The sequence below is a fragment of the Erigeron canadensis genome, chromosome 8, assembly GCF_010389155.1.
Source record: "Erigeron canadensis isolate Cc75 chromosome 8, C_canadensis_v1, whole genome shotgun sequence".
In the NCBI taxonomy this organism is placed as follows: domain Eukaryota; kingdom Viridiplantae; phylum Streptophyta; class Magnoliopsida; order Asterales; family Asteraceae; genus Erigeron; species Erigeron canadensis.
This window is the reverse complement of record NC_057768.1, coordinates 43,158,774-43,179,890: the sequence shown is the minus strand read 5'-3', so window position 1 is coordinate 43,179,890 and position 21,117 is coordinate 43,158,774. Positions and strand designations below refer to the sequence as shown.

The window sequence follows — 21,117 nt, the reverse complement described above, 5'->3', positions numbered from 1 at the left end:
AATTTACTAAACATTTGATACTTCACTAAGAACTTGTTCTCAACATTATAGATCGAATTTTTATTTGCCTCTGTCAACAAATGAATATAAATACTATATCCAATTCATAAAAAATTCATTGTCGTCTTAACTTTTTCCAAAATGTTCCGGTGGATTATATCCTGACATCTTTAATTAATTAGGTTTGAATTATATATGTCAGATACAATTTTGGTGGTGGCCATGGAAATGTTGGGAAATTAAATATATAGCCACGAAAAACTCGATTAGGCTGTATACATTCGAGTAGAATGAACCTCGTCACTTGACTGTATCATTTTATAACTATTTAAAGTTGAGGCTTGCCAAAAACATAAGCGTATTGTTAATTCATACAACACATATGATTTTCTTAGTTAATTTACTTTTATTATCTATCTATTTAATTCAATAAAAAAAACAACGAGTAGAAACAAATACTATCTTTTCTTTTCCATATATCCTTTTCAAAGAGAATTTTGACCATTTCAAAGTTTTGATACATCAAAATGCATGATTGATTTTATAGATTAATAATAAAAAACGACTATATTTTTATCATCTTTTTATGTATAATTATAGTTATTATAAGTAATTAAACTAATGAGAGTATGTATATCTAAAATCCGACCTATAAACAACAACCTAGATGGTGTGGAAGATATCGTAGCAAAACTTTGTTGTTGTCACAATGCCTCAAGTCAATTTGTGATGGATGGATGACACGGCAAGTTGCTAGCTCTACATTATAATGACCTTTTTTTTTGGAATTATGCTTTCATCCGTAACTTCCAATGTCACACCCACAAACTTGTTAATCATCATTAAAACTATGATAATAATCTAGTAATAATTGAGTTTCAGCTCGCTTAATATATATATATATATATATATATATTATAAGTTCAGTGATTCTGACTTGCGAAAAACTATGATAATAATCTAGTAATAATTGAGTTTGAGCTCGCTTAATTAATCTTTGTTTAAGCTAGAGATAGGTGTTTGTTTAACATGCTCATTTTTTTATATTCCAAACGTATATTAGTATGTGTTTAATTAACATTTATCTTAATTAACTTTCAAATAGTGAAATTATATATGTACTAATGATTTATATCATACACTTAAAGAGATAGAGTATATATATAGGGGTTGGGTATTGTAAAACAAGTATTAAAGTAAAACAAATAAGACAAGATCTTGACCCTTAGATTATGGTTAAATTGATGCTCGAAGATTCACGAAGCAATTAATGTACGATGATTTTCATGATGCATGATGATTATCGATGAATAAAAATATATTGTTTTATTTGTTTTACTTTAATAGTTATTTTATTTTACCTAAAACCTATATATATATATATAATGATTTACTCCGTATATTATACACTTACACTATGTTCTTAAGTTTTTTTTTGGTAGGAAAAGAAATGAATCCAAATAATTTTTGTGTGAATTGAGTTCTTGAGTTTTTTTTAATGATAGAAAGGAAATAAAAGAAAAGAAAGTGGAGAGTTCAATATCTTTTTGAGTTAGAAGAGAACGAAAAGAAAATATAAAAGATAGAATTTTACATTTATAACTTTATAATCATTAAAACCCATATATAAGTTTAAGGGGTATATTGATAAATCTATCACTTTTCCTTCCAACCATGCCAAAATTGTCTGAAAAAATTTTTAGATTAAAAAGCCCCAACTTTCTTTTCCTTCTATATCAAGGTTGACATTTGTTTGATTCTTGTTGCCCATTTTTTATTACCACATTTTTTTCCTTATTTCTTTTCAAACACTTTATTAATTGATTTAATCACATAGATCTATTTTCCTTAATGTTTTTCAAGTTATTAACTTGAACATCAATACTTTTCTTTTTTTTTTTTACTATTTATGCTTCTAAGTATATTAAATTATATAATTTCATATTTATCATTGTGATTCTTTCACACGAATTTAATTTTTCTAATACAATTGGTTTTATTTTTAAAATTGTTTTTGACACTAATTTTATTATCTTTTTAATATCTTTATATATATATATTTGCTAAATTTCAAATTTGTCATTGTAATTGGTTATATTTGTTTACGTTTTTCAAAATTTTATGTAATGATTCAATATTTTTAAGTGTCAACAAATCAGTATTGTTTAAATATAATAATTTATAAATTTTAAACTTTATTACTGTTATGTGCATATTTTTATCTATGTTTTAATATTGCATATGTGCCATTTTTTAGTTAATAATTATCATATTTTTGTCAATTTATAACATTGTTTAGAAGTTGTTTTTTTATTAAAAATTTTGATCGACCTCATAACTACAACTATAAACTTATTGTATGATGTTTCCAAGACACGTTATAATTTTATGTATTGTCACACATAATAAATGTTCAGTCTCCCGGGGCAACGCCCGGGGACAAATCTAGTCTAGTAATAAAAATACATACTAGTACTAATACTCGTGTGTGTTGCACGACTGACTTATAATTATATATATATATATATATTTTATTTTATTTATAAAAAACTTTATATATCTATTTGATGCATAGATAATCTTTATTATCCTAAAACACAGTTGGTCTAATAACTTATCGACCAAGCACAACTCTTGATTTTTTAATGTTAACTTTTGTTTTCAATTTTGACTTTAATTTACACTTTTTTGTTTTTCAAAAAAAATTTACACTTTTTATCCAAAATTTTTAATGTAATAAATAAATAATAGTAATAGTTAATATATATCCGATAGAATAATAGTTAATATTTATCCAATAAAATATTAACTAATATAAATCCAACAATATGTTCTATCATATATATATATATATATATATATAATTAATTAAAAATAAATTATATCTAATGTAAATATATTAAGATTTTAATAGTAATTGTATTATTTTAATTCTAATTTTAATTTATATATATATACTAAAAGACAATTGAACTTTTATTTAATTAAACTTGGTTTTTATTTACAAATCCCGGTTTTCACACATGAATTGTACATTGCAGTATCTCGAGTTAAGTCGAGAATGGACTTTAAGGTGTTAATATGTGACAAAGATGAAAAGACAAAAAATACTACTACAAATTTCTTCTATAAATAAGTCTTTCAAACGATAAAGGAAGGTATATGCTTCCAATATTCTTTTATTACATTAGTTTCTTTCTATTTTTTTCGAACATTCAGTCGGCATACGACATTGGGAAAACCTCACCGTATAATGGTGAAGCCATGTATGTACCCTAAACAACGAGATGTTGACCATGGGTCATTACATGTATTCAGAAGGAAAACCCCCTTCCTAAGGATCGAACTCAAGACCTTGGGTAAAACCGGGAATGTCTCTGACCAGTTGAACTGAATACTTAATATACTTATATCTCCAGCTTTGAAGTTATAAGCTTTTACGAGTCATATTTATTAATATCTAATATTAATAATGTCGTAAGTCTCGTATTCAGTATTGGACACGAGTCTAAAATCTAGTTGAATGCTAATTTAAACATAATTATATTATTGATCGACTTATAATTTTATATGATCTAAAAATAAATAATAAGATTTTAGCATTTAATATGTTAATGTGAAAGTAATATAGTTGTAAACCTTTTACAGATATGATTTTTGATAGAGGTTATAATTTTGTTTTAGTTTATTGATAGATAATTAATTACATTGTGGGTTTGTAATTGGGTATTTGTATAAAAATTGTAATTGTATTGAAGAGTTTGAATGACTACTTAATGTCGTATTAGGATTCTCTAACTTCTTTTAGAAAGAAAGACTATTCATTGTAACTCCTTTTTATATTAACTTTCATCATTTGTATTTGCATCGGATTTAGAAGTCGTGCAAATATGGTATCATTTAAATAGATAATACTATTTAAATAGATAATACTGTAAGACTTAAAGATGGACCTAATTTTTTAATTTATAATTTAATTTATTTGATAAAGAGAAACTTGTCGTTTCAAGACAGTGTCATTAGTTCATTGGTAGAAATATATATATGGATGGATCTGATGACAAGCGAACCACATATGGATCTGTCACTCACAACAAACCAAAGCATGCCGCCATCAACCACCACCACCACCTCTGATCATCATCATCATCACCCACCACAAGTACCCAACCTCCAAACAATCTTACAATCCGCCCGTCCCTTCCTCCGCGGCGAGTTCGAAACCATCGACACCAACCTCCCTTCCCTCATCGCCGTCCTCAAATCCGTTGGAGCAGGCGAATGCTGGCACAAACATGGCAGCTTTTTGGACCACCTCATAGACATCTACCGCATACTAAAACTCTGGCATGCTCCAGATGCAGTATGTCTATGCGGCCTATTTCATTCCGCTTACTCCAATTCTTACGTAAACCTTGCTATTTTTGACCCTTCCACTGGCCGCGACACTGTACGTGGCCACGTAGGTGTCGCGGCCGAAAAGTTGATACATTTGTTTTGTATCGTCAACCGCCAACAGCTCATTTATAATGAGCTCTTGGGTCGGTATTCTGACGAAACTGAACTTGTGAAACATGTTCAGGATTCAGAGGTTTCGTTGAGAAACGCGAAAAGGACGATGTCGTTGGGAGTCGGAAATTATGAGGAATGGAGGGAGAAGTTAAATTCGTTTTGTCCGGAGACTGGAATTGTGATGAAACATATAAAAACAGGGGGAAATGTGGTTTTGACCAGGAGAGTTGTGGCGACGTTTTTGCTAATGACAATTGCGGATTTTAGTGATCAGTTGTTTGGTTTTCAGGATGTTTTGTTTGAGAATAAGGACGGGATGTTGAAGTTTTCAGGAAATGATGTGGGAAATGCTTTGTGGCCTGGTGATGGAAAGCCAGGATTATGGATGAATTCGTTATCTCGAATGGGTGCCATTTATACTTTGATTGTGAGAGAAGAAGAATTGTGTCGTAGACGTCAATCGGGTCAATTAGCTAACGTGGATGATGAAATTATCGAGCTAGTGATACCGCCGATTTTTGACAACTGTACAAAGGTTGTGAGTGCGAAAGATCAGATTGAGGCGCGGGATTTGTACTGGGAAGGTGTTTGTGAGGTATCAAAGATAGGATTAGATGGATGTGAAGAGGCGTTGAAAAGGAGTGTTGTGAAGAATCCATATGTTGGGGAGCCTCATGTGGTTTTGGGGCAAATTTATCTGAGTAAAGGGCGGTTTGAAGAGGCGGAGAAAGAAGGGGAACAAGGGCTGAGGCTTTTGTTGGAATGGGGAAGTCCATGGGATAAGAGGATGTCATGGGAAGGATGGATATCTTGGTGTCGAGTTTTGGTTATGAAAGCCAAAGAGAAATCATGGCCGGATAATGGTTTTGGGATCCTTAACTTGGGGCTCGTCCGATAGGCTCTTGCAATGTATGAAGGTTGGTTTGTTTACCTAAATATATTTGTACGAAATGCCATATGTTTAATTAGTAGAATAATGCTGGCATTTGTATGATTTTATATGTATAAGGAATCACTCAAGAAACAATTAGAATGGTACTAGTTATTACTTTTCAGCAATCTTGTTCTGCTTTATTAGTCCATAGTACTGAATATGCATAATTCTGTGATACAAATCCATTTCTATTTAATCTTCCTTTTCATTGTTAATTAATTCAGTGGTTCACTATTATAGATAACTGTTCTTGACTTTGTGCACTTGCTGTATCTTAAAGCTTGTTGATATGGTCTTTGTTATTATACATATAAAAAGGTGGTGTGATTAGAAAACTTAGACACCTGTTACCTTTGGCTTTTACAATCCATATATTGGATAGAATTTTTGGTAATTGTCAAAGTGGTTGTTATGTTGTCCTTATAAAAACCGCAACTCCACAAGCTTTCCCTTGTGCCATTCTTATATCTCTCAAAGAAAATGATGCAGTTAGCATATGGAATAAGACCTCACAGGCCCTTTCGCCTTTCCTATACTGATGTCTGCAAGTGGCAACTGCACCAGCAGCCGTCCTGTTTCTCCTGCCCTGCTCGTTTTCCTTCCCCCTCCCTCTCCCGCACCCTTTGCATCTATCAACTGTCTCGTTCAACGAAAAATCTGAATACGTATCCAAGTTCAACTGATCTAACAAACCAATCAATTATTTCGTCAACCACCGAGGCACAAACAAATCATTTGCAGTTCCTGTTGGAATCAGCCCGTCCGTTCCTTCGTGGACAGCTTGAGAACATTGACGTGAATCTACCTTCTCTCATCGCAGTCTTGAAATCCGTTGGAGCTGGTGAATGTTGGCACAAGCATGGAAGCTTCCTGGACCACCTCATCAACACCTACCGCATACTTAAGCTATGGGGTGCACCAGATACAGTTTGCCTCTGTGGTCTCTTCCATTCTGCATACTCTAATTCTTATGTTAATCTTGCTATCTTTGACCCTTCAACTAGCCGTGACATGGTTTGTGGACATGTTGGTGAGGAGGCCGAGCGGTTGATCTATTTGTTCTGTATCGTGCCTCGTCAACAACTCATCCATGATGATTTGCTGTTCAAATACCCCCACGATTCCGAGCTTGTGCAACACCTCAAGGATTCTGAAGCATCATTGATTAAATCAAAGAAAGGATTTATGAAGGCTGGAGATGTAGAAGAATGGAGAAAGAAACTTCAGTCAGTTTTGCCTGCAGATGGAATCATATTGAAGCATATAAAAACAGGTGAAGATGTGTGTTTGTCAAGGAGAGTAGTAGCCAGTTTCTTGCTCTTGACGATTGCTGATTTCAGTGACCAGTTTTTTGGTTTTCAGGATGTATTGTTTGATAATTCAGATGGAATGATGACCTTTTCTCGAAATGATTATACAACTGGATTATGGCCAGGGAACGGAAAGCCAGGACTATGGATGAACTCTATATCAAGAATGGCCGCCATTTACACACTGATCGTGCGAGAAGAATATTTGTACTCAATTGAACATCCACAATTAGCTGACATCAACAACCGAGATAAACAAATCGAGCTTGTGACACCACCAATTTTTGGAAATTGCACCAAAGTATTGAGTGCCAAGGATCAGATAGAAGCAAGGGATTTGTACTGGGAAAGTGTTTGTGATGCATCCAAGATAGGATTAGATAAGTGTGCAGAGATGCTAAAAATAAGTACAGAGAAGAACCCATTTGTTGGCGAGCCACACGTGGTTTTAAGTCAGATTTATTTGAGCCAAGAGAAGTTTGAAGAGGCCGAAAAAGAGGGTGAAGAAGGGTTGAGGCTTCTTTTGGAATGGGGAAGTCCATGGGATAAGAGGATGTCATGGGAAAGCTGGATTGCATGGTGTAGAGTATTGATCATGAAAGCCAAGGAGAAATCATGGCCACAGACTACTTGGGGAATCCTCAATCTGGGACTTGTTCGATAGGGCTTAAAATCACTTTGCAGCTATATTATACCAAAAGCTAGCCATAGCTGCATACTGCCCGCATCTGATTCTCATTAGTTCTAAATAACATGATATTTCTAAGTAATCATGCACTCAGTTTCTAATCATTATTTACTTTACCTTACATAAGTTGAGCTTCAATCCTTTTTGTTCCTCTTAATACACAATGACTTGTTGAAGGCAAAAGTAACTAGTTTGGAAAAAAAAAATGAAATAGTGGGATGGTGACATGATGAATTTGATGATACGGTACTTTTCTTTTTACATATATATTGACTTTGTGATAGTAAAATATAAAAATTAGGAGAAGGAAGGGCCAAGGGTAGGTGGATATCATGATGGAACAATATCTTTTACATATATAATGACTTAATAAACCACCACCCAGTTTGAAATGGTATTATTAAATTTGTGTTTTCGTTGAATCCCTTAAAACTTGTTAGAACCTGCAACCGTTTGTTTGTCACGTCGATAATCGCCTGGTTTAAAGGCCCTTTCAGATAAATAAAAGCTATTACAGTACTAAAAATGCTACTTAAACTGTATACCCATGTCTAGTCAAGGTAAACTCTTATGAGATATAAATGGGACAAAAAATCTAGGAACGTTTGTATCAGCCACTATCTATAATCTTGTACAGGTCGTAATACATTACATCGTGACCAGGGACAACTCTCCCATTAATAACAAGTACAAAGATTTCAGCTGCTAAGGTTACTAGCTAATTATCTTCTATCTATAGAAGTGACGAACAAAACTGCGACTGATGGTAGAATCAGAAGCCAAAGGGTGATTTTCTCCTGCTTCCACCTTCTCCATATTGCTCGTTCCATTTCCTAAGTTCGTTCATGCTTGCGGCATCATAAGCCACCGATGGCCCCACCTATGAATTTCATGTTAGAAGATAGTACAAGTAACAAACAAACAAGAACAAATAAAAAAATCTATAAAATCTACCTTGGCTTTAGATTGAATAAAATCATCCAAATTGAGCGGTCTTAGTACTGGAGCCGTATCATGTTTACTTCCCTGCAACAAAACAGGCTTATTTATATGACAAAATGGTACCAATATAAAAATATCATGTGTTACCCAATTTTCTGAATAGACGCATGCACATATTTATATTGTACAAACCAAGCGTCAAAGACACATGAAAATAGGATCTACAAGCAACTATTTAGAATTGGTACCCATTAAAGAAATGGATGAGGATCTCCTAAAGTTATTTCCAACTTTACTAGTAAAGTTGAAATCATCTTGACCCTTTGATTAAAATTAAAGGTCAAGATTAAGAAATCATCTTTAAATCTCCATAATTTTAGCCCAAAGGTCAAGATCACCAACTTTACTAGGAAAGTTGATAACAACTTTAGAGGATCTCAAACAACAATACAAGCACAATGATGAGTTAGTTACTAATTAGGCTGAAGGAAGCTTACCTTCTTTTCTTGATCTAGAAGTTCTTGAACAGGTCTATATGCCGCAGCAATACAAAGATTCTGCAAAGACAAAAAAAATAAATAAGAAGATTAAAACGTGATCAAGGCACAGAAAATTAGATCAGTCACAAATAAGATTACCTTTAAATCACTTCCGGAATATCCTTCTGTTGCGTTTGCAAGACTTCGTACATCAAAATCAGGTTCAATGTTCTCTTGAGCAAGAAATATTTTCAGTATCTTCAATCTATTGTCAGCATCCGGCAAGTCCACGTATATTCTATAAACCAGTACCGGTAGGTATTAAACCATTTGGTCGAGTGGGTTTTTCTTATTGATCATAGAATACTACATTTACACACAGCAAAATGGGGGACTGGCGGTTTGGTTCAAAACAAATCTCTGGTACAAAATGGGTTGATTGACCAAAAACACTTTCGTCTAACTCCAACAATTTAAATAAAGTAGCGTTTGAAATATGATTACAAAAAATATATTTAACTCAACAGCTATCTAGCATTTTAATATATTGATCTAGTTTTATGCTCTAAAATGTACTGACCCATTAGAAATGTAACCCGGGTCAGTTCACTCACAAGTATATGAGCCAAAATTGTTACCCCTAGAAACTACCACGCATTCTTTAATATCGACTAACCTTCGTGGTAACCGACGGATCACGGCATCATCAAGATCAAACGGTCGATTTGTGGCACCAAGAATGAGAATCCGCTGACTATCTTTAGATCTCAGTCCATCCCACGCTGCCATAAACTCGTTTCGCATTCTTCTGGTGGCCTCATGCTCAAAGCCTCCTCCACGGGCACCAAGTAAACTATCAACCTGTTTACCATACACCAAAAAATATCTAACTAAATTGATAATAACATAAGATCATATACATTTACAACTGGTATTCATGATTGTGCACTGTATTTGACATAGAAAGTAGACCACCTCATCAACAAAAACAATTACAGGGGCCAACTTGCTGGCAAATGAGAAGAGAGCCTTCGTAAGTTTTTCGGCATCACCAAACCACTGCATACAAAAACAAAAAAATCAAAACCTGTCATCCATAGAGGAATCATTCTTTTGCACGAACAGGAAAAATATCACATGCGTGAAACAAGCACAATGTATACTCCATGTAATCATTTAATACATGTTTCACAATGTTCCATCACAATACGTGTTTGGTAAAAATGTCTTAGATGTCGGAACGGAATATATGCATGTGCTTGGATGAGTGTTTTAAGTGTCTACATTATGATAATAATTATACAATCTGAATGAGACCAGGTGCGGTAAAACAGGCAGTAGAAGACGTTGGATTGGATGATAATCATTACAGTATTATAATGAGAATCAGACAATCGGATGTAACGTGTATTTTTTTATACTAATTAATATAATGATCTTAAAATACCTCTCTTGCACAAAGGGAGTAAAAAACTCACATATTAATGTAACGAAGGGGTGAGATGGTCAACTTATTATACTCAAAAGATATATAATATTGCAGCCAGTATCTAGCTGATTGAATATCCCTATAATTCTAGACAACCATGAGCAAAAGGTGCTAATCTGAATATTTAAAACAGATCATTGGGAGGAAAAAAACAAATTATTGAAGTCACAAACCCGCAACAATCAGAACTAGTTACAAAAACCCAAATCCAAACACCTGATGTTTTAAGTACCTTAGATGTAAGTGTGGAACCTGTTATGCTGATAAAGTTGGCTCCTGCTTCAGTTGCAAGGGCCTTTGCAAGAAGCGTTTTCCCAGTTCCAGGAGGCCCGAAAAGCAATATTCCTTTGCAAGGCTGACATATATTAGCTTTTGTTAGTTATACACGTAGAAAACAAAATGATCATACAACACACTCCGCAAAAAGCATAGTACCCGCAACAGATTTCCACGAGAGAAAAGCTCGGGTCTCTTCATTGGAAGAATAGCTAATTCATGTAATGCTGTCTTTACATCCTCAAGAGCCCCAATGTCATCAAATTTGATACCAATTTCACCGGGGGGGACAACCGATGAAATAAAGTTGCTCTCGTACTCATCCTTGGCAAGATTCTGAAAGTAATCCATTGTGCACATGATTAAAATGAAAATTTGCGTTAAGGGCATGCACGCACACGGGTACATGGTAATTGATGGGACGGAAGCGGGTCATGTTGTGCAGGTCAAAGAGGTCAAGTCAGATTCAGTCAGGCCCAAAACACGTATTTTGCCAAAAGTCTTTTATAATCTATTTATTGCACCAAATGTGATTGCAAAACTAGATTGCTTTAATGATCTAATTTTTCAATAAAAAAGGACTTGGGAGGTTCTGTGAACCTACATAACTATATTTAGGCGACTTTCGACACATTCAACCAATTCATAATTATACATTTAAATGGGTTGACAATTTCATCTTGAGTAAACAATAAGAGACGAACCTTTAGATTTTGTGCAGGCTTCTTAGAGATTGATTCATGCTCCCTTAGCCTCAAAATTGCAACTTCAAGGCTTCATGTTCAAAATGTTAGTCAGCTTAGATATTATTCAAGAAAAATGCAAGTTTAACACTTTAGCCCCTTCAATTTCATTTTCCATCTTTGATTATATGATCATGGTATCAAGGAATGGGAGCAGAAAAAGCAAGACTGCAAGAGTAAAATGGCATAACCAACTGACCATACATTAGTCAAAGAATCAATACCTTTCACGGGGCAAATTCAATCTATCTGACTTCACGGAAGGAAGGTCACAAATGGATAAGTAATGATTTTTAGCCCACCCAACAACATTCTCAGCTTCTGCATATTCAAAAGAAATTCCAAGAAAAAAACATTAAAACTATTCGAGAACTTAAATCTTCATTTCATTATGACATATACAAAGTGTTATCCATCAATTTATCGTCGGTGCATTCCTTGATTTTCAGAAAGCTCAAAATACATGTGACTCTGTATAGTTTATTCAACTCTTATTATATGTAATCCTATAAGGGATCATGTGCTTAGCATCATGATGCTTGGTGTAGCAAATTCTGATTACTTGAAAAATCAAAGTGTAAATAGCAACAATAATTGTGAAACAAGATGATATGCTTAGGTAAACAAGTCTTCTATTGAAGATTAAAAGAAGGGGTAACTAGGTCCTTTTGTGTTGTCCGTTGATCATCAGTTCTGGATTTGAACAGTTACCCAGAACTGATCATTCGATCCCTACAAAATCAGATGGTTAAACCCAGTTTCAAAATGCAAATCCAAATATCAGCCATGTACCACCTGTCCCGTTTATAAGTAAAATTATTTTTTCCTAGTTCTGGAACTTGAACAATCAATAATTATTAAAGTACGGAATGACAATTAAGATGATAATGCACTAACTTTACACACAAGGCATAATATGACAATACAAGGATCTTACTCTTTGTTGTCAGTATCACCCCGTCGGTGTTTACATGCAACAGATCCACGCAAGACAGCTCGTTTTCTTCAAGAACCTGAAACAAATTTGCAAATGTAGTTACATACAGACAAACATCACATAATTACTATTATTGTATTCAGGGGATTATGGCACTATGAAAGACTATATATACCTTATGCAGTTCATTTATATTACTTCGTGATATAACAATCTGTCTGTCTTCATCAATTTGTTTATTGAATACTTTAAGGGGATCTTCCTCCTGGAAGGCAAACGACAGAAAAAAGATATTGACTTCGCATCTTACACACATTGAAACCAACTGATGAATCTAACAAATGGATTTCTAGTAAGCTTCCCATTTGTTGGCCTTTCAGATATAGAATTACCTTTGGAGGATGCAGCGACATAACATTGGTGAATATCTTGTAAATATCATCGTCCTCTGACCTTCTCGTTGGCTTTAGTCCCTCAGTGAGTCGTTTCAAAGAGAGAGGCTGCAGAAAGATAAAGTGTCGTTTAGTAAATAAACTCAAACAAGAAAAGCAACTGATACATATATCTAGAAAAAAGAAGAATCAGAGAGTTTACCAACTTAGCAAGGCGGCCGAGATTTGGAAGAATCATAGTCTGCGGACAAAAGAACGTACAAAACATAAACACCAAGAACAAAAATGTAAGAAATAAAAAAAAATAATAATAATAATAAGAAGAAATGTGCATCACATAGAAACCCTGACTGCAGAAAAAGTGAACACACAGAAGGTTGCTAAACAAGCGAGTCAAAGTGGGTATTTTTGTTAACATGTCAACCAGGTCAGGTTAACTGACCAACAATTTCTCACCCTCCTATTTAAATCAAAAAGATAAGTATATGAATTTTTTTCAGATGAAATAATTTCAGAAGTTGTAAACATTGGAGAAGAATGTAAGCAGTTCGACCAATTTGTCCGGTTTCTTTTTAGCCAAGGACTAAAAGTTTACCCATTAGAGATAAAGTACAACCCAAGTCGGCCCGTTATGTAGATAAGTTGAAATTTACACCTCTACGTGCAAGCATGAAGTGAAATTCAACTTACAAATTTCTCTTTTTCTTTCGATCCAGTACCGACTTTGTTTTGTCCACATATCAATACAACAGGTCCTGAAATCTGATCAAACATTTCCTGAAGCCTATTCACAAATTCTTTGCGGTTTGACTTAGAAACAGCCCGTGACAACCACAAAGATGAGTCTGGGAAATATACAATAAGAGGTTGCTCAGAACGCAACACCTGCAATCATAATGCAAGAAGTGAAAAATGTAATCAATGTTTTAAATATTACATTTTATGATTTTTAATCTGAAACCATAATAAAGACTAAAGAATTGCATATGTAACCTCAGATAATGCCTGCATTGCAATATACCAGTCTTCAGCTTCAGTATCAAAATCGCGTTCAATATCCTTAACTGCAAACCCACAATAATCCCTCAGCCCCACAATCATCATAATGTAAAGACTTGGAGTCTTGGATTACAAAATAGACATTTTATGCTCCTTATTCAAAGCTTAAAATAGCAATTACAAAAATCTTGGTTATGTGACTCCTATTTGCCATAGCATAAAATATCCTTAATGTGCATGATTTACCATAGATCCAGTATACTGATGGGTTTGCAGATTCATCAACTTTCTCATTGTCTTTCACATCATCCGTCTTGTCTTCCGCCCTGTCCAAGATAACTGCAGCTCTTTCCCCATCAACCACATAAATCTCTCCACGTTGACCAGTGGCTAAAGGTCTGAGAAAGAACAATTACCAAACGAAATAAAGTTAATACTAATACCTCAAAAACAGCTATTTGCAATCGTGAACGTGTGCACAAAATCAAAATAAGTTAAAGTACAATAAAAAAAAACCTTTAATTTAATTACAAATTAGAAGCAAGACTTAAAGAAAGGGTTCCATGTTACTGGAAATGTCACATAAATAGCTTATTACCAAGCTCTCCACATATTACTTGCATACAAGGTTCAATCAACTCAATTGTGTTAAACAACTCGAAACTTAATAACCTAAAAGAAGGTAAATATAAACAAGGGTTTGAAAAACTTCCAACCTCTACAGCATTGCTGTCATCACAAACATATCAATCACTAAACCCACGTTAGCAGAGAAGCACAAAACAAAACAAAAAAAGGCCCACTTCCAGCAGATACACATGATACAAAAACAATAAACCATATGGAGCAAAACATACAAGCTCCAAGTAAAGAGAGTTCTTTCGGAAACAGAAAATATAAGATTTCAAACTAAATAATGTTTTATGAGTTATAGAAAGTGGGAAAGACCAGAAATGCAAAAAACAAGAACATGTTATATCTGAATCTATTTTGTGTGGACTAAAACTATATCCTTAGAAATATATAAAATCAAGTAAACTGCTGACAGACATGACACGTTTGCCTGAAAATGACAATTCCGGCCCAAAAGGGGTCGATTTAGGTTGTTATTTATCTGAAATGATGGAAACAAAAGAAATCTAAACTGATTTAATGCCATCCAAAGACTATTCTGAGTGCAGACAACCTCCTAAATCATTTATTTCAAAAAATAATCTTGCTATTGATTGTAATATTGTTTTTGTAAACAATACAAAATATCTATTGATCAAAAAGGAGAACCCAACCCGACACAGCCTATTTCGAGTCGTATTAAAAAAGATCTGTTTTAACCCAATCGGGGCATAGCATCATGTCAGCAGACATAACTATCTTAGTGCAATTGATTAAATGTCATTATACTATTATCCATGCAAAGAACGGACGAACACTCCCTGACCCCTAATGTCCAGGTGTCTTCCGTACTTATTGCATCAAAAGCTCCACCTTAAAGAAGATATATTGCTAATTTCTCCAGATACCACGGTACACATCCCATCTATATCCTGGTTAAAAACTTAACTACTTCGGGGTCTCATGTCAGAACATACTATACCAACACAGCTAGCATGGCCGCTATCATAGAAAGAAACTTGCTCATTTTAGAAGCAGTCTTTTTAGTAATTTCCAACTTGTCTTTTCTGACTTTCTTATGGTCTTCTCATTGTTATCTCAGCACCCTTTGTATTATTTCTTAACTTCGTACTTATTCAGGAGTTCATATGCTCGATTTTGCTTTTCAGCAAAATCCAATCTGTAATTTTTATTGCCACCAGTTCAGACTTCTGATTTCTATGTTCTACCCTTTATTTTCTCGCTAAATCTTAGAATCTTGATATGCATGCATTTATACTCGCATCCTGGAAATCTAAAAAAAAAAGGAAACAAAAAAAGGGACTGAACTGAATTAATGGATCCTAAACTTAACTTGTTTCTATACAAGACAATGCTTGAAGGGGGGAATGATATTGGAACACCAAAAATCAATTTTTTTGTGATTTAAGTGACGGAAACATGGCAGCAATTGTTTTTTTCCGTGTTTCAATGCGACTTACCACCAACCCACCTGCGTGAGATAACGGTATATGCAGTTGTTGTTCCATCAGATGTTGCTATCGACCCCAAATTAATCCTGTGATGCATTCCATATGTAAATAAGTGTGTGAGTCTAAACTGCTTGTCAGGGGACTCTTAGGCTCAAGGGTTTTTCAACAGATATACACTACCACAGACATGTGCCCATCCGTAGCAGAGGTGGCAATTATGTCCTCTATTACTTAGAAGTGGGTTGACTTGGCTTATACTTTATCCAAATGGTACGCAAACACTATCGATAGAGTCAGAAGTGACCTATAGTGTATTTAGTATGCTTAGAACAAATGAAAAATAATAAAGAGTCAACCCAATCTAACCCAGCCCAACCCTATAAGAAACACATGTTCCAGCCTGAAACCATTTAACCAGCCCATCTAGGCACACCTACCCAACAAGATAGATTTTTTTATCTACTTATCATCATGCTAATTCCAATATTTATAAAGACAAGAGCAGTCTCAATACCATCATCTAAACTACAGCATTTGCAGCCCCTAAACTACATTCACGTCACGCATAACCCCCCCCCCCCCCCCCCCCCCCCAGAAAGAGAAACTGCAAATCTAAATGTTTGTAAATCATAACCAAGATCATACAAGTACAGGTATGTTGTCACAATCAACGAGACAAGTAAGACCATACAACAAAATTATGTAAGAAAGAAACCTCACATAAAGCATCAAGCAGAGATTCTATTGAGATAATCATAAACATAGTTTACGTGACCATATTTATATTTTATAATAATATATATATATATAGCAAGCAATATCAAGTAAAGTAACTAAGGCAACTAACTGAGATCGAAAAATGCTTATGAGAGATAACAGACGACATTAACCTGCCATTTTCTTCGACAACAACATCTTTCCCAACATACTTCACACGATCCCCTGGTTGAAGTATACAAAACATAATTAGCCGTCGCCACAAAAGAATATGAAGAAAAACATAAGTATCATCGGTATTAACCAAACAGACATACACTAAGTTCTATTTGAATGGATGGATAGATGTTATTGATCATAAACAGGCGCCTGTAATAACATATATATATATATATATGGGTAACACTCTGGTAAGAACACTTTTAAAATAAGAACGTTGAGAACACTTAAAAACATCAGTTTGATGCATTAAAAGTCCATAAAACTAACATATTGCATAACTAATTATCATTATTTAAGTGTTTAACAGCACATGAAATCGTCAAAATCGAAAAAATCACGTTTTTTGTTGAATGCATCATTTTGATGAATATGCATTCCAAGATGAATGCACAAAACGAAAAACATGATTTTCTCGATTTTGACGGATCCATGTATTGTTGAAACACTTAAATAATGATAATTAGTTATACACTATGTTAGTTTTATGGAGTTTTAATGCATCAAAATGTAGTTTTTAAGTGTTCTCACCGTTTTCTTATTTTAAGACTGTTCTTATTTGATTGTCCCCCTATATAATATATATGTATATATAACTTAATGGAATATTTAGGTCATGTGGTCACATAGAAACTACCTTTCTTTAATTGCTCCTTTGCTTCCTCAGAAGACTCTGCCTCCTCCTCCTTTGAAGATTCAGAGGAAATCTCCCCAACAACGGCGATGTTCTGTTATAGTTAGAATATAAGTGCAAAACAAGTAAGAAAGTGCATATACATTAGATGCATTTTCACTGCAGCATATGTTACATAACAAAGTTCATAACTTCATTTTAACTTTGTCAGCATACTTCTCACAGTTGAGAACACATGATTAAGTTATTTATACATTTCTTAAGTGAACAGTTCGGAACAAATTGGGGTGTTTGGCTACTACTGTTTGCGTTTCTAACTTAGAGCTGACAATCTGGTTCATGCAACTTGAAGAAGCAATAATCAGTTTATATAATAAAATTACTTTTTTACATTTTCATTTCAAAAACAGTCTAAACTTCTTTTCACAAAAACCTCCTCTTTGACCACTTTATCTATAGATTCTTAAATAATCAGATTTTTCAAACAGACAAAAACTTGATTTAGATATCACACCTTCAAACACCAGACGCACATCGAAACCTATTTTCTATGTCCGGTAGTATAAGAACTGATGAACCAATTCTATGATTCCAAGTATTCAACATCACATAACTTTTGTAAAAGCACGCGTCCATAAGGGAATTACCTTTGCAAAATCTTCAAGGTTCCCAGGAACAAGCTTTTTTAAGGCTGCAGTTGCCCGCGCCTCCATGTCCTCATCATCTGATTTAGACTCACCACTGCTAGTCCAATCTTCTTCATTACTTGCCTCGTCTTCAATTTCGGATTCTGAAGTAACCTCTTCACCTGATTCTCCATGTTCATCGTCTGACTCGTTTTCTGAGTTATCTTCACCAAAATCCTGCAATAATATTATTTATAAAAAGAAATTCAAGAACCATGAGGTTCAGAAATAGTTGGCAGATTCCTAAAATGGCTAAATGAAATACCTAATATTGAACTTACATAAGGAGCTAAAACATTGCTGTCAAGAATCAATAATGGAACTTGTAAATCCTGTGCAAGTGCTCTAACGAATCTCTCTCGATAAAGCTCGGTGCCTGCATCATCAAAACCATCAATTGATAAAAGTATACAATCATTCATACAGATCTAGAAATTCACTAAAGAAAATGGGTGGGTCAGTGAGGCTGGTTAATGTCTCAACCCAAGTTGAGCATTGCCACTCTAGAAAGGATGATCCTGTAGGTGGGAAAATATATGGGTCAGGCAGGTTGTAAGAATAAACAGAGCCACTCCAGTTGGATTGACCACCCGCACATTTTTGAAAATATTTTATTTTTAAGATAGCTGATGTATTGTATATATTTATAAGACCTTTGCTATTGGAATAAAGATCTAAGGTTTTTAACAAAGCAGTTTAAGTGTTTGTAAGCAACTGAATATACTTTTTGCCACGTTCAGCCCATTTAAACATTCCATTTTTCATTCAACTCTTTAAGTTTTACCCATTAGACCTGTTGGATAACATACAACCCAAATTGACCCCTTTTTAAGTAGCAAAATTTAGTGGTCTATACCTGGTACACTCTGAAGCAATATTCTCCCACTTGAAGAATCTAGCCTCGAACCATATGCAGTAGTAAACTTCTTGTTTTTTAAATGAGAAGCAGCACATTCCACTAAAAGATTCTTAGATTGCTCACTGTAATAAAACAACTTAGCAGCAAGAAAGCAAAATATATGACAACAAAAAGTAAAACCGTAAAACAAAGGCTTCTAGTGCTTACTGTATATAATAAGGAAATGTGTCCCATGAAACCGTTTGTTTCTCCCACGGAATAATTCTCCTTACAAACTCATTTTTGAATCTTTGTCGTTTGGTTAAAAAAGGTGATTCTTTCCTTTTACTTTCAATTGCCAATTTCTCATTTATAAGCCATTCTTTCTGATCTTGCTCTCCTAAACGAGCATGTGCATCATGGTGATTCACTTCCACCTTTATACTTTCTTTAGCAATACTGCCCTCGTCGGTTTTGGACGCATCTTTCAAGGGCACATGTTTATCTCCACTTGCATTTCTTCCATCACCCTCTGAACTATAAAACCGAAAAGAACCACTAGAATTTGCATATGAACCCGCTAGCAACCTTGTCGAATTAGAGCCAGAAAAAGTTGGAGACTTTGATAGATGCCTTCTAAAAACAGCATTCCCAGTCAACCGGTTTGTTTCAACAGTGGAACGGCTTAACGACCGATAACAGGTTCTATCAGGATTATTTAAACCAATCAAATATCTGCATGGTTGAAACAAGAGATCCCATCTTCTATTCTTGTACTTTAGTCTTACTGAATTCATTAGAGTCTCGCACACTTTGTATAAATTAAAAAGATGGGAACGGTTCCCAGCAATACACTTACTAACCCAGACTACTTTCTGAAATTGTTTCTAAAAAAAAACAGCAAAACAAAAAATAAAAGTTAATTGGGTATGCATATCATACAAAGAAGATCAAGAAGTAAACTTCCAAAAGTACTACGTCATGGGAGTGTTAAAATTCACTGTCGATTATATTGATTATAATGTATGGATTAACAAATTCGACATCTTTCTCAACTAGAAGTTAAGGATACTCGATTGCCAGCTGCGATTAACTTACTATCTAAAGATAAAGTAAAACACATAATTCAGTTTAGCAACTTCCCATTTAACAAAATGTATTGTATACACAAAGTTGTCATTTTACGGGCATTCTCTATTGATTAATGGTTCCTCAAATATTGTCAAACACTCAAAACATTTGATCACTATGTAGCATAAACATGTCCAAACACTATTTTTACAGCTCGTTGAGGTAAAGTTGCTCTATAATCCGATAATTCAATATCACACAGTCACTTTCAAAATCCACATCCAAAACCCCTTAGCTCTAGTACTACACCAGTAAGCCATTCAGATATTAAACACTAAAACTCAATTAATAAATAAAACATTATCCTAGTAGTGGCTTAGTTTGTCTACAGGGAAACTTTTATGAGCCCTAAAACAAAAATCAAAGATGGGGTCTTTTCGTCAGCTTACAGTGAGGATATATACATTAAGGATATTATTTATAACACATAAATAAAACCAATGAGTAACAAACTTCTAACTTTGAAAAGATTATACAAAAAAAGACACCGAATAATCCCAAACACAATAAAACATCACGTGAGTTCATTTCTTAGCTTCAAATCCTATCAAGAAATGATTTTTATTGCATATTACAATGTCAAGGCAAAGAACTCTTAAACACCCATATCAATTTTGCATATAAATTACAATGTTCAAATTTCAAAAGGTCCTAAAAATCAAAAACTATATTTCTTGAAAGAAATCGCATTAGCTGACATGGGCATTAACATTAACATCCCATAATAAATAAAAATATTAAATATAGCATATAACATATACATATGTAAAAGAAAACAAACCTTTAATTCATGTATCTATGCATCAGAACAAAAAGTATAAAACTTTATTATTATTTATTATGTGAAGTGAGGTATGAAAGTATTGAAAGAGAATGAGGGAAAGGTGGGGTGGTTATTAAGGGGGTGTAAAGGGATCTGCCCTTCACTATCGGAAAAAACAAAAGATAAAAATAAATAAAGGATGAAACTGATTTGTGTTGTGTTTTCTTGAATTGATGTGTGTATGTGTTTAACCTAAGTTAAAAGGTATGGAAGAAGATAGAGGTTTGTGTTGTTGTGTTGGGTTGGGTTGTGGCGCAAGTTTTGTTTTGGTGGCGGGTGGGTTG

General features: G+C 34.1%; 3 protein-coding genes across 4 annotated transcripts; 2 read left to right on the top strand and 1 right to left on the bottom strand.

Moving 5' to 3' along the window:
* Positions 1-4,022: 4,022 nt before the first annotated feature.
* Positions 4,023-5,661, top strand: LOC122578626. The gene has a single exon (XM_043750623.1). It carries the CDS (start codon positions 4,049-4,051, stop codon positions 5,408-5,410), a length of 1,362 nt encoding a protein of 453 aa, XP_043606558.1. The 5' UTR covers positions 4,023-4,048; the 3' UTR covers positions 5,411-5,661.
* Positions 5,662-5,863: 202 nt separating this feature from the next.
* On the top strand, positions 5,864-7,656 carry LOC122578625. Its single transcript, XM_043750622.1, has one exon. It carries the CDS (start codon positions 5,927-5,929, stop codon positions 7,418-7,420), a length of 1,494 nt encoding a protein of 497 aa, XP_043606557.1. The 5' UTR covers positions 5,864-5,926; the 3' UTR covers positions 7,421-7,656.
* Positions 7,657-7,994: 338 nt separating this feature from the next.
* LOC122578266 lies at positions 7,995-21,073 on the bottom strand. Of its 2 annotated transcripts, XM_043750185.1 has the most exons (25): positions 20,792-21,073; positions 19,108-19,766; positions 18,898-19,022; positions 18,323-18,417; positions 18,003-18,218; positions 17,359-17,449; positions 16,676-16,727; positions 15,806-15,871; positions 13,948-14,099; positions 13,696-13,766; positions 13,393-13,587; positions 12,905-12,943; positions 12,703-12,810; positions 12,486-12,575; positions 12,311-12,386; positions 11,598-11,694; positions 11,335-11,404; positions 10,790-10,966; positions 10,587-10,709; positions 9,841-9,924; positions 9,542-9,726; positions 9,025-9,163; positions 8,884-8,943; positions 8,399-8,470; positions 7,995-8,324 (listed from the first exon to the last, which is right to left on the bottom strand). In XM_043750185.1, the coding sequence occupies exons 2-25, from the start codon at positions 19,674-19,676 to the stop codon at positions 8,217-8,219; spliced, it is 3,060 nt and encodes a 1,019-aa protein (XP_043606120.1). In that variant the 5' UTR covers positions 19,677-19,766; positions 20,792-21,073; the 3' UTR covers positions 7,995-8,216. The 2 variants fall into 2 exon arrangements, with proteins under 2 accessions (XP_043606120.1, XP_043606121.1); XM_043750186.1 differs by lacking the exon at positions 15,806-15,871 and having other exon boundaries at positions 20,792-21,072.
* Between the last annotated feature and the right edge of the window lie 44 nt (positions 21,074-21,117).